Here is a 14,753-nt window from a genome sequence, read left to right on the forward strand (position 1 = left end):
GATCCCGGCAGGGAGGGACGAGTGCAGCAAGCCCCTTGCAGGCTCGCTGCGCTCGCCACGCTGCGCTCGCCACGCTGCGGGCTCGGTGGCGACCTGCGGTCGCCATGGGTTCTATTCCCACTCTATGGGTGTCGTGGACACCCATGAGTGGAAATAGTCCCTGTTGGTCGGCATGCCCACCATCGGGATAGTGAGCCGTCGGGCTCGTGGAGGAGGTCATGTGACTGTCGGTCAGCTGACCGGCGGTCACATGAATACCACCCGTCTTGTTTCCTGCTCAGTCAGATACATGAGATGTTACGGTCTCTGCAAACCAAAATCCCAAGTGTTACATGCAATGGTGCCAAACAGTACTACAGTATGTGCAATAGAGACAACTAAACAGTTACAGTACTATGTGCAAGAGAGAGACAACTAAACAGTTACAGTACTATGTGCAAGAGAGAGACAACTGTCTCTCTCTTGCACATAGTACTGTAACTGTTTAGTTGTCTCTCTCTTGCACATAGTACTGTAACTGTTTAGTTGTCTCTCTTGCACATAGTACTGTAACTGTTTAGTTGTCTCTCTGGGATGCGGTCAATATGCCGCCGGCCGGAATCCCGGCGGTCGAAATACCGACGCCGGAATCCCGACCGCCACAATCCCAACATATTCTCCCTCCGTGGGTGTCCACGACACCCATAGAGGGAGAATATAATAGTGTGCCGAGCGTAGCGAGGCACCGTGCCCGTAGCGTGGCGAGCGAAGCGAGCCCGCAAGGGTCTGCGTTCCGCTCGCCACCCCTGTCGGGATTGTGTGGTCGGGATTCCGGCGTCGGTATTTCGACATCCGGGATTCCGTCCGGCGGCATTTAGTACTGATCCCGTTTCTCTTGCACATAGTACTGTAACTGTTTAGTTGTCTCTCTTGCACATAGTACTGTAACTGTTTAGTCGTCTCTCTTGCACATACTGTAGTACTGTTTGGCACCATTGCATGTAACACTTGGGATTTTGGTTTGCAGAGACCGTAACACATACTTGAATACTTTTGAAAACTAGTTTCAGGGAGATTCCAGGTGGCAGCAGAATGTGCCGTTGAGGGGTGTGTCTAGCTGTGCCACTCAGGGGTGTGTCCTACAATGGCAGGTGAAAACTATAGCACTATAAGCAGCAAAAAAAAAAAAAAAGAGTAATATAGGTACACTATATACTGTGTACATTCGTTAGAAGAGACGGAGAAATAGAAAATCTTTATACACTGGTGCGGGATTGATATATATTACACCCACATATACAATAATAAATACTTTGGCACCCCTGGAGTACTCTTGTGCACGCCAAAGGTGCTTGCCTGAAAAAATAAAGGGGGTGTGATCTCACAAAAAAAAACTGTTGTAGTGCTCCATACACATTACGCCCACATCAGTAGTGCTCCTTACACATTACGCCCACATCAGTAGTGCTCCGTACACATTACGTCCACATTAGTAGTGCTCCGTAGACATTATGCCCACAGTAATAGTGCCCCTTACACATTAGTATACATGACTTTTAGGAGTGAGGACACTTGATGGTACTGGGAGCCTGGCCCGCTTACTCGAGGGGTGCTGCCCACTTCTGCCACTGCTAACATATGCATGCAGGCTCAGCAGAGTCCTCAGGTCAGGGACTCCTCACAAACCACCTGTCGCAGTCCAATGCCAGTGTGGAACAGCAGCCGGCTAAGCAAAGGAGCCGCGGCTCACCCACAAACACAATGGCGCAGTGCAGGCAGCTGAGACACAGACTGCCACTTCCCCCACCAGAGCTTATTTCTGCATGTGGCTAACTGGGACCGGGTCAGGGTGCCCTACTCTGGTGCGTACCCAGAGTAGCTATCAGTGTTGCAAGTAGAAAAAAGTGTCAGTGGTACTGTGCGTGTGCGCCGAAGGCGTGCATGCCCCCCTCAAAAAATGGGTGTGACCAAATGCCACATGGGGCGTGGCCAATGAAAATGGGGGCGTGATATACATATAGGGGGGGCCAGATACACATATGACCCCAATAGTGCCAGATACACATATGCTCTTACAGTGCCTGATATGCCCCCACGGTGCCAGATACACAAATGCCCCACGGTGCCAGATACACAAATGCCCCCAGCCGTGCCATATATGCCCCCAGCAGTTTCAGATACACGTTGCGCCAGCAGTGCCAGATACACGTTGCCCCCAGCAGTGTCAGATAATACACTTTGTCCCCAGCAGTGTCAGATAATACACGTTGTCCCCAGCAGTGTCAGATAATACACGCTGTCCCCAGCAGTGTCAGATAATACACGCTGTCCCCAGCGGTGTCAGATAGTACACGTTGTCCCCAGCGGTGTCAGATAATACACGTTGCCCCAAGCAGTGTCAGATAATACACGTTGCCCCCAGCAGTGTCAGATAATACACTTTGTCCCCAGCAGTGTCAGATAATACACGTTGTCCCCAGCAGTGTCAGATAATACACGTTGCCCCCAGCAGTGTCAGATAATACACGTTGCCCCCAGCAGTGTCAGATAATACACGTTGTCCCCAGCAGTGTCAGATAATACACGTTGTCCCCAGCAGTGTCAGATAATACACGTTGCCCCCAGCAGTGTCAGATAATACACGTTGCCCCCAGCAGTGTCAGATAATACACATTGCCAGTGTCAGATACACGTTGCCCCCAGCAGTGCCAGATACACGTTGCCCCCAGCAGTGTCAGATACACGTTGCCCCCAGCAGTGCCAGATACACGTTGCCCCCAGCAGTGCCAGATACACGTTGCCCCCAGCAGTGTCAGATAATACACGTTGTCCCCAGCAGTGTCAGATAATACACGTTGCCCCAAGCAGTGTCAGATAATACACGTTGTCCCCAGCAGTGTCAGATAATACACGTTGCCCCCAGCAGTGTCAGATAATACACGTTGCCCCCAGCAGTGTCAGATAATACACGTTGTCCCCAGCAGTGTCAGATAATACACGTTGCCCCAAGCAGTGTCAGATAATACACGTTGTCCCCAGCAGTGTCAGATAATACACGTTGTCCCCAGCAGTGTCAGATAATACACGTTGCCCCAAGCAGTGTCAGATAATACACGTTGTCCCCAGCAGTGTCAGATAATACACGTTGTCCCCAGCAGTGTCAGATAATACACGTTGCCCCCAGCAGTGTCAGATAATACACGTTGCCCCCAGCAGTGTCAGATAATACACATTGCCAGTGCCAGATACACGTTGCCCCCAGCAGTGCCAGATACACGTTGCCCCCAGCAGTGTCAGATACACGTTGCCCCCAGCAGTGCCAGATACACGTTGCCCCCAGCAGTGCCAGATACACGTTGCCCCCAGCAGTGTCAGATACACGTTGCCCCCAGCAGTGTCAGATACACGTTGCCCCCAGCAGTGTCAGATGCACGTTGCCCCCAGCAGTGTCAGATGCACGTTGCCCCCAGCAGTGCCAGATGCACGTTGCCCCCAGCAATGTCAGATGCACGTTGCCCCAGCAGTGTCAGATACACGTTGCCCCAGCAGTGTCAGATACACGTTGCCCCCAGCAGTGTCAGATACACGTTGCCCCCAGCAGTGTCAGATAATACACGTTGCCCCCAGCAGTGTCAGATAATACACGTTGCCCCCAGCAGTGTCAGATAATACACGTTGCCCCCAGCAGTGTCAGATAATACACGTTGCCCCCAGCAGTGTCAGATAATACACGTTGCCCGTGTCAGATACACGTTGCCCCCAGCAGTGTCAGAAACACGTTGCCCCAGCAGTGCCAGATACACGTTGCCCCCAGCAGTGTCAGATACACGTTGCCCCAGCAGTGTCAGATACACGTTGCCCCCAGCAGTGTCAGATACACGTTGCCCCAGCAGTGTCAGATACACGTTGCCCCCAGCAGTGCCAGATACACGTTGCCCCCAGCAGTGCCAGATACACGTTGCCCCCAGCAGTGTCAGATACACGTTGCCCCCAGCAGTGTCAGATACACGTTGCCCCCAGCAGTGTCAGATACACGTTGCCCCCAGCAGTGTCAGATACACGTTGCCCCCAGCAGTGTCAGATACACGTTGCCCCCAGCAGTGTCAGATACACGTTGCCCCCAGCAGTGTCAGATACACGTTGCCCCCAGCAGTGTCAGATACACGTTGCCCCAGCAGTGTCAGATACACGTTGCCCCAGCAGTGTCAGATACACGTTGCCCCCAGCAGTGTCAGATACACGTTGCCCCCAGCAGTGTCAGATACACGTTGCCCCCAGCAATGTCAGATACACGTTGCCCCCAGCAGTGTCAGATACACGTTGCCCCCAGCAGTGTCAGATACACGTTGCCCCAGCAGTGCCAGATACACGTTGCCCCCAGCAGTGCCAGATACACGTTGCCCCAGAGTGTACCGGTTAGGAATTTCTTACCGGTACACCATACCGCCATACTTGCAGCACGGGTATCTATAGAACCACCCTGATCAGTACACATTACATTAAACACAGCCCCCCATAATTACACCCAGTACCACATTACAGTAAACGCAGCATACAGTACATAGCCCCCTTCCCCATATTACACAGATCCCCTCACCCATATTACATTATACCCAGCATACAGTACACTACACAGCCCCCCCCCCATATAGACCCAACACCACATTATACTGCATTATACACAACCCTCCCACCCCCATATTGCACTCGGTACTAGATTACATCATATTATACACACATTATATGACACACAGCCTCCATTCCCCCACATTACCTCCAGCACCCACCTAGGTATGTTGCCCCTTCCAGTAAAGGCTGGGAGCGGACCCTGGGACAGTGAGGGGAGACAGCCTAGTGCAGATACTCCAGTGAGAGGCGAGGAGCAGGAGCCAGGAGGAGGAAGCTGCTGCTGGGCTGATCCACGCTGCAGCCCCGAGTGTGGTGGGAGGGGCCAGCCACAGGAAAGCAGAAGCAGAGCCCTGCTGCAGTGTGCCTCTGCTACACAGTACACACAACCATGCTGTGGTCAGACAGGCAGTCTCCCGTGCTGGCCCCGCCCCCCGACCTCTCCGGACTTGCGCATGCGCAGTCCATATTTTCAGCCTCGGACCTGTAAAAACCGGGAGGGCTGTCAAGGTATGCGGGGCAGCGGGAGGCTCAACTAAAAATCGGGAGCCTCCCGCTGAATGCGGGAGGGTAGGTAAGCCTGCCGTAACTTCTCATGTATCTGACTGAGCAGGAAACAAGACAAGTTATCAGGCCAGTGGCTACAGGACAAGTAGAAGTCATCACAGATAAATCACCATTTCCCACAGACTCTATTTCATTTCTAAGGGTCCCCAGTATGAACCTCAGGAGAAGAACTCTCTAAAGATACTTCTACATGCAAGCATTGCCAGTCCTGAGGTGGGAAAGCTAGAAGACCGGCATCAGAAGAAACACGGTTTACACTACATGCCTGATATATACATGGGATGCGGTACGAATATTATTATTTAATTCTCACTTGGAATTCGTTTAACACAGAAGGCGCTGGGTTCTACCATTTTGTACATACGTACACATATATATATATATATATATATATATATATATATATATATATATGTAAAATGTTAAATATTGCAACTTTATATTGTTTTAATGTATTACCTGTGTCCAGTTTCTTCTTTCCAATTCTGAACCTTAGTTCCCTTTCCTGTAACAGCTCAGACAGGTAGGTTATGTTCCAGTGAGACACTGGCCAGTCATGAACCATATTATGGAAGACTGCTGGTCGGTTCAGGCTGAGGACAATCTCTTTGGCTTCATTTGGTGTGAATGGCTTCACAACTACAGAAAAACACAGGTGTTAGAATATCAACATGTAGGCAGAATTTAGCATTTTGGGAAACAAAACATTTTTCACAGCCCTAACTTTTCCCTAGGCCGTGTCCTCTCCCCCCTGTGGAGCCGTGAGATGGGGATCCCACTAGATCAGGGATGGGGAACCTTTTTTCTACCAAGGGCCACTTGGATATTTATAAAATCCTTCGGGTGCCATACAAAAATTATCAACTTAAAAATTAGCCTGCCCCCCAGTAATTATGCCCCCAGTAGTTATTCCCCCAGTAGTTATGCCCCTTAGCGGCCAAAAAATGGGTGTGGCCAATTAAAATGGGACGTGATACACATAGGCCCACAATAGTGCAGTGCCAGATACACATATGCCGCCACAGTGCCAGATACACAAATGCCCCACAGTGCCAAATACATATTGCCCCACAATGCCAGATACACATTGCCTCACACATGCCAACCACCCCTCTGTGCTGCTCACCGCTGCTGCTGTGTGTCAGGGGAGGAGAGTGCAGCGTGCGCCTCTCCTGGCCCTCAGTGCTCAGTCCTGCGGCGTGTGTCATCTGTCAGGGACCAAGCAAGGAGGAAAACGCAGCTATGTCAGGCGGCTGCGTGTAGGACCTCAAACCAGCCGCCGGTTCGTGAGCTAATCAGAGCTCGTGGATCGGCAGCGGCGGCTCCTGATTGGCTGCCGGTCCGCGAGCTCTGATTGGCTCACGAACTGGCGGCTGGTGTGAGATCCTACCCACCGCTGCTGCCGGACATAGCTGCGCTCTCCTCCCTGCCATGATAGCAGAGACACGCTGCCGCCGGACTGAGGGGCGGCGTGTCTCGCTGACACACAGCAGCGGGCCGGAACAAACGGCTTTGCGGGCCTTATACAGCCTGCAGGTTGGAGGTTCCCCACCCCTGCACTAGATCCTCATATAACATCTCTAGACTGAAGTGTTCAATAATTAGAACACGTAGTGATAGTTGTAATGTACAGATGCTACACAGCTAACCACACCTGAGCTGGATAGGAGTGATGTATGAAAAACAAGCAACTAATCAGCATCAAGGTAACCTTTACTAAATACAGTATATGAAAAAATAGGATTTTAATACCTACCGGTAAATCCTTTTCTCTTAGTCCGTAGAGGATGCTGGGGTCACCATTAGAACCATTGGGTATAGACAGGAGACATGGGCACTTTAAGACTTTGAAAGGGTGTAAACTGGCTCCTCCCTCTATGCCCCTCCTCCAGACTCCAGTTATAGGAACTGTGCCCAGGGAGACGGACATTTCGAGGAAAGGATTTATTGTTAAACTAAGGTGAGATTCATACCAGCTCACACCTCAAGCATGCTGCACAACATGGCATTCAACAGAACACAGGCCAACGGCATGAACAATTGCAGCAACATGCTGACAATAAACGTAACACAACATATGTGTAACCAGAACTATTAACTGCAGATACAGTACACACTGGGACGTGCGCCCAGCATCCTCTACGGACTAAGAGAAAAGGATTTACCGGTAGGTATTAAAATCCTATTTTCTCATACGCCCTAGAGGATGCTGGGGTCACCATTAGAACCATGGGGTTATACCAAAGCTCTAGAACGGGCGGGAGAGTGCGGACGACTCTGCAGCACCGATTGACCGAACTTAAGGTCTTCATCGGCCAAGGTGTCAAACTTGTAGAACTTTGCAAAAAAGTGTTTGACCCCGACCAAGTAGCTGCTCGGCAAAGTTGCAATGCCGAGACCCCCCGGGCAGCCGACCATGATGAGCCCACCTTCCTAGTGGAATGGGCCTTCACTGATTCCGGTAATGGTAATCCAGCCATGGAATGGGCCGGCTGAATCGTGTTACAGATCCAGCGCGCAATGGTCTGCTTGGAAGCAGGACACCCAACCTTGTTGGGAGCATATAGGACAAACAGAGCCTCTGTTTTCCTAATCTGAGCCTTTCTGGCGACATAAATTTTCAAAGCTCTGACCACATCCAGAGACTTTGACTCAACGAAAGCGTCAGTAGCCACAGGAACCACGATCGGTTGGTTTATGTGGAAAGAGGAAACCACCTTCGGTAAAAATTGCCGACGTGTCCTCAATTCAGCTCTATCTTCATGGAAGATCAAATAAGGGCTCTTGTGAGACAAGGCCGCTAACTCAGACACCCGCCTTGCAGATGCCAAGGCCACCAGGATGACCACTTTGAAGTGAGGAATTTTAACTCCACCTTCCCTAAAGGTTCAAACCAACGTGATTGAAGGAACTGCAACACCACATTAAGATCCCATGGTGCCACCGGAGGCACAAATGGAGGTTGGATGTGCAACACGCCTTTCACGAAAGTCTGAACTTCTGGAAGGGAGGCCAATTGTTTCTGAAAGAAAACTGATAAGGCCGAAATCTGAACCTTAATTGAGCCCAATCTTCGGCCCGCATCCACACCTGCTTGTAGAAAATAAAGAAACCGTCCTAGCTGAAACTCTTCCGTAGGAGCCTTCTTGGATTCACACCACGAAACATATTTCCTCCAAATATGGTGGTAATGTATGGACGTTACTTCTTTTCCTGACCTGAATAAGTGTGGGAATGACTTCACTGGGAATACCCTTACGGGCTAGGATTTTGCGTTCAACCACCACGCCGTCAAACGTAGCCGCGGTAAGTCCTGATACACGCACGGCCCCTGTTGTGTGGCCAGGGATCTCCGATGAGTAATTCCTGAAGATCTGGATACCAAGCCCTCCTTGGTCAGTCTGGAACAATGAGGATCGCTCGGACCTTTGTTCTTCTTATGATCTTTAGAACTTTTGGAATGAGAGGAAGTGGAGGGAACACATACACTGACTGAAACACCCACGGTGTCACCAGAGCATCCACTGCAATCGCTTGAGGGTCCCTTGACCTGGAACAAGGTCTCTGAAGCTTCTTGTTGAGACGAGAAGCCATCATGTCCACTTGAGGAACTCCCCAACGACCTGTCACCTCTGCGAAGACTTCTTGGTGGAGTCCCCACTCTCCTGGATAGAGATCTGGAATGAAGATTGCAGACAGCGGAAAATCCTTGTGGCTTCTGCCATCGCCGCTCTGCTTTTCGTTCCGCCCTAAAGGTTTATGTACGCTACTGTTGTTACATTGTCCGACTGGATCAGTACAGGCAGACCTCGAAGAAGATGTTCCGCTTGTAGTAGGCCGTTGTAAATGGCCCTTAGCTCCAGAACATTTATGTGGAGACAAGCTTCCTGACTGGACCATCTTCCCTGGAAGTTTTCCCCCTGTGTTACTGCCCCCCAGCCTCGGAGACTCGCATCCGTGGTTACTAGGATCCAGTCCTGTATCCCGAACCTGCGCACCTCTAGGAGGTGAGAGCTGTGCAGCCACCACAGGAGTGATACCCTGGTCTTGGAAGACAGGATTATCCTCTGGTGCATGTGTAGATGGGACCCGTACCACTTTTCCAACAGGTCCCACTGGAACACCCTGGCATGGAACCTGTCAAACTGAATGGCCTCGTAGGCCGCAACCATCTTCCCCAGCAACCGAATGCATTGATGGATTGACACTCTTGCTGGTTTCAGAATTTGTTTGACCAGACTCTGAAGTTCCAGAGCCTTCTCCACAGGAAGAAAGACTCTCTGTAGTTCTGTGTCCAATATCTTTCCCAAAAACGACAACCACGTCGTCGGAATGAACTGTGATTTTCGCAAGTTTAGGAGCCAACCTTGTTGTTGAAGAACTGTCATGGAGAGTGCAACGTTTCGGACCAACTGGTCCCTGGATCTCGCCTTTATCAGGAGATCGTCCAAGTATGGGATAATTGTGACTCCTTGTTTGCGAAGGATAACCATCATCTCCGCCATCACTTTGGTGAAAATCCTCAGAGCCGTGAATAGACCAAACGGCAACGTTTGAAATTGGGAATGACAATCCTGAATTGCAAATCTCAGGTAAGCCTGATGCGGATGATAAATGGGAACATGTAAATAGGCATCTTTTATGTCCACCGACACCATAAAATCCCCTTCCTCCAGACTGGAGATCACTGCCCGTAGAGACTTCATCTTGAATTTGAATCTCTTTAGGTAGAAATTCAGGGATTTCAGGTTTAGGATTGGTCTGACCGAGCCGTCCGGCTTCGGGACCACAAACAGGCTTGAATAAAAACCTTCTCCCTGTTGTGACTGGGGAACCTTGACGATAACCTGATTTTGACACAATTTTTGTATTGCGTCGCAAACTACCTCCCTGTCCGGAAGAAAAGCTGGTAAGGCCGATTTGAAAAATTGGCGAGAGGGGACGTCTTGAAACTCCAGCTTGTACCCTTGGGATACTATTTGTAAAATCCAAGGGTCTAGGTTCGCACGAACCCAAAACTGACTGAAGAGTTTTAGACAGGCCCCCACCGGTGCGGACTCCCACACAGGAGCCCCAATGTCATGCGGTGGAATTGGTAGAATCCTGGGAGGACTTCTGCTCCTGGGAGCCTGACAAGGCTGGAGATCGTTTACCTCTTCCCCTTCCTCTAGTAGCAAGGAAGGAAGAACCTCTGCCCTTTCTAAATTTATTGGGTCGAAAGGACTGCATCTGATAATGGTGCTGTTTCTTTTGTTTTGGAGGAACATAAGGTAAAAAGGATGACTTACCCGCGGTAGCCGTATATACCAAATCATCAAGGCCGTCTCCTAATAAGGCCTTACCTTTATATGGCAGAGATTCCATACTTTTCTTGGAGTCAGCATCAGCATTCCATTGGTGAATCCACAACGCACGCCTAGCTGAGACAGCCATGGCATTGGCCTTTGATCCCAAAAGACCAATATCTCTTGCAGCTTCCTTAAGGTATGCTGCAGCGTCCATGATATAACCCAGCGTCAAGAGGATGCCATCCCTATCTAGGGTATCTATATCAGATGACAAGTTATCTGCCCACTTTGCGATAGCACTACTTACCCACGCAGACGGAATGACAGGTCGGAGTAGTGTACCTGTGATCACATAAATGGACTTCAACGTAGTTTCTTGTTTACGATCCGCAGGATCCTTAAGGGCCGCCGTGTCAGGTGACGGGAGAGCCACCTTTTTAGACAACCGAGACAAGGCCTTGTCCACGGTGGGGGGTGACTCCCACTTTTCCCTATCCGTCGAGGGAAACGGATAAGCTGCCATAATTCTTTTGGGAATCTGAAACTTTCTGTCAGGACCTTCCCAAACTTTTTCAAAAAGCGTGTTCAGTTCATGAGAGGGAGGAAACGTTATCTCAGGTTTCCTTTCTTTATACATACAGACCCTTTTATCAGGGATAGCTGGGTTCTCAGTGATATGTAATACATCTTTAACCGCCACAATCATGTACTGAATGCGTTTAGCCAATTTTAGGTCTAAACCTGGAATCGCTATAGTCGACACTGGAATCAGTGTCCGTGTCGGTATCAGTGTCTGCCAACTGGGCCAATGTATGTTTTCGTGACCCTGAGGGGACCTGGCTTTGGAATAACATATCTTCCACAGATTTCTGGGTCTGCGACTCAGACTTATCTAGCCTCTTACTAATAAGAGCCACATTAGCATTCAAAGCGTTCAACACATTTACCCAATCAGGTGTCGGCGGTGCCGACAGGGTCACCCCCGCAGCCGACTGTGTCCCTAATACAGCCTCCTCCTGGGAAGAGCCTTCAGCCTAAGACATGTCAACACTCGTGCACCAAACACCCACAGACACTCCGGGCATATAGGGGACAGACCCACAGTAAAGTCTGTCAGAGAGACACAGAGGGGATTTGCCAGCTCACAACCCTGCTCTGAGAAAACGGGTCTGAAAGCGCCAAATCAATGCTTCAGACCTATGGCGCTTTTATCACATATTATATATATATATATATATATATATATATATATATATATATATATATTTTGCACAAATTATATGCCTCCCCCCCCCGTTTTGCACCCCTGGTACTTGTCTGAGGAGGACCAGCGTCTCTGCTGTGGAGAGGAAATGGCGCAGTGAGCTGTGAGGAAGAAGCTCCGCCCCCTTAATAGCGCGCTTCTATCCCGCTTTTCTCAATATTTATACTGGCAGGGGTTGGGACAGTGCCGCGGCACTAATGTCCCCTCTTGCCAGTGGGCTTAATGAGGATGTTTTTTCAGCTTCCCAGGGCACCCCCCTGCGCCCTGCAGTGCTGTGTGAGTGGGAGCTTGGCACGCAGCGTCTGCCCGCTGCAAGGTACCTCATAAAATGCCGTCACTGAAGTTGAAGTCTTCTTTTCTTCGGTTACTCACCTGTCTTCTGACTTCTGGCTCTGAAAGGGGGTGACGGCAGGCTGTGGGAGCGAGCATCTGAGTGTACCCAGCGATCAAACCCTCAGGAGCTAATGGTGTCCTGTAGCCAGAAGCAGAGCCCTTGAACTCACTGGAAGTGGGTCATACTTCTCTCCCCCGAGTCCCACGAAGCAGGGAGACTGTTGCCAGCAGCCTCCCTGAACATAAAAAAAACTAGCAAAAAAGTATTTTCAGAGAAACTCAGTAGAGCTTCCTGTAGTGCGTCGTGTCTCACTGGGCACAATTCTAAAACTGGAGTCTGGAGGAGGGGCATAGAGGGAGGAGCCACTTCACACCCTTTCAAAGTCTTAAAGTGCCCATGTCTCCTGCAAATCCCATCTATACCCCATGGTTCTAATGGTGACCCCAGCATCCTCTAGGACGTATGAGAAAGGATGCTATGAACAACTTCTCCACTTTTTTTGCTGCATGATACATCACCCTCATGACACTGAGGGTCCCTAAGAAACATATTGTTATGTGGTCCCTTCCCACTACCATTTTTCAAACCCCCACCCTTTCATTGCCCACAGGGTCAGGAGCCTAGGTTACAGAATGGATCATGGCTATGTCACCACTGCCACCAGTACTAATTTCATACTTACCGACAATCTAGCAGCCAGGTCGGAGCAGCAGGGGCGTGGCGATGATGGAGGATGGCATAAAGGGGCGTGATTGGGGGCATGATTACATCATTGTGGCCTTGCCCCCTGTCTAGCAATGCCGATAATATTGGCATTGCAAGGCATGGGGTGGGGCCGAGATGAAGCGAATCGCATCATCTGACCTCCAGACCGCCCACTTTGAACTGCGCTGACGGGGGTTTGCTAAGAGATGCGGGGGGGGGGGGGGGGCGTGGCTATGATGGGCACGTACTGTGCTGAGCTCTCCTGCCTCAACCTCCTTTTATATATCCGGACGGCTTCCCCCCGGGGATCGTGGGTGCCCTGGACTTGCCTAGCCTTGTGGTGGACCCATCGGAGTGTGTTTGTCCCTGGTCTTCTGCCCTACCTGTGTGACTGGCCGCCGTGACGGACTTGGCCTGGGCTCTGCGGCGCCACGTGGGACGCGGTGTCCGTGGCGGCGGGGATCGGAGCGCTGCCTCGGGCTCCCGGGGAGTGATCTGTGGCCGTGTGTGCCCTCTGCCCTCCTCTCTTCTGCTGCCGCTTGGTCCCGCTGCCTGAGTGCGGTATCCCCTGCTCCGGCGGCCGGGAGACGAGAGACGCACGCGGACTGCACCCCATGACCTCCTGCTGGGCTGGGCGTAGCCCCCCCCCCCGCTTCTCCCTGTGTACCTCCTGCCTGCTACTGTTGCCGGAGGGGCCACGCTGCTGCTGCTGCAGCCTTAAAACAATAAAGCTCCACAACTCAGGCCCCATATAAAGTACCTCCCAGGTGCTTTCAGTGATAACTACTGCTGGGGCTGGCGGCTGTCCAGGAGTCGGAGGTGCTCCACAGTGGGGTGTCACTCATATTGGGCTGTACGGAGGCCCCCCCCCGTCTCTTCTCCCCCCTCCAGAGCTGCATGTGGGGCTAGGGAGACAGGGAATTAAGCTCTCACCCCAGTCATTATCTCCTCAATACTCCCGGCTCACAGCTCCCCCTGCTGCATATTTACTACCTGAAATATAGGGCTGTGACTTTTTCTTTTTTCATTATATATATCCGGCTGGAGGCTGCTGGCCCACCATTGTGTGATTCCTGATTTGTTGATATAGCACTGGCTGGAAGACTGTCTACTTGTCTTATCATAACTCTCTCGTATAGTGCTGCAGTTCCCCTTGGAGGTGAATATAAAGATTATTATGGGGAAAACTTCTCAGGCTGCGGCCAAGCTTGAAAAATACGCCAGGAATCCTCCTGCACAAAATAAGAATGGGGGGGGGTCACAGAATGGCTCCTCTCCTCCGTCTCCGGCTACAAGTGCTGGCTCCAACCCCCCTGAAGCTACAGAGGATGCTCTCCAAAGGGTACTGGATGCAGTTAATGCCAGCGAAGGCAGGCTGGCCGACAAGATCACTCAAGTACAATCGGATCTCTCTTTAATCCATCAGGATCTACAACGCGTTAGAGAGAGAGTGGGGGAGGCGGAAACCCGTATTTCTACTGTTGAGGACACGGTGGCTCCGCTTGGCCGACGCACCACTGCCCTTGAATCCCAGATGACGGAGGTGCAGAAAAAGTTGACCGATTTGGAGGGGCGTCTGAGACGGAATAATATTCGGTTTGTGGGCCTGCCTGAGAAGGAGGAGGGTGATGCACCTGAGCGGTTTTTGGAGAAGTGGCTTACAGATTTCTTTGGGACGGATGCTTTTACGTCACACTATGCGGTGGAACGAGCACATAGAATCCCTATGCGGCCACTTATAGCTAAATTCCTACACTTCAAGGATCGGGACATGGTTCTTACCCTGGCACGCACCAAGGGCCCACTCAAGTGGAATGGTACCCGGACCTCGGTGTTTCCTGATTTTGCGGTCGACATCCAGAAGGAGAGATCCCAATTCCTTCCAATCAAGAGACGTCTTCGAGAGCTCAGTCTCCCTTATGCTATGCTCTTTCCCTCGAAGTTGCGGGTGGTCGCGGGAGGAGAGACAAAATTCTTTCTGACCCCGCGG

At 51.0% G+C, this 14,753-nt stretch overlaps 1 protein-coding gene across 5 annotated transcripts in view; it reads right to left on the bottom strand.

The window, feature by feature from the left end:
- The window catches only part of HSPBAP1 (HSPB1 associated protein 1), a 336,513-nt gene that overhangs the window by 246,289 nt on the left and 75,471 nt on the right, over positions 1-14,753 (bottom strand). For all 5 annotated transcript variants that reach the window (XM_063934053.1, XM_063934050.1, XM_063934051.1 and 2 more), the window contains exon 2: positions 5,632-5,811. In XM_063934053.1, coding sequence (XP_063790123.1) covers positions 5,632-5,737 — 106 coding nt within the window. In that variant the 5' untranslated portion in view covers positions 5,738-5,811. The remainder of the gene's footprint in view (positions 1-5,631; positions 5,812-14,753) is intronic.

This window comes from Pseudophryne corroboree, chromosome 7 (assembly GCF_028390025.1).
Source record: "Pseudophryne corroboree isolate aPseCor3 chromosome 7, aPseCor3.hap2, whole genome shotgun sequence".
In the NCBI taxonomy this organism is placed as follows: Eukaryota; Metazoa; Chordata; class Amphibia; order Anura; family Myobatrachidae; genus Pseudophryne; species Pseudophryne corroboree.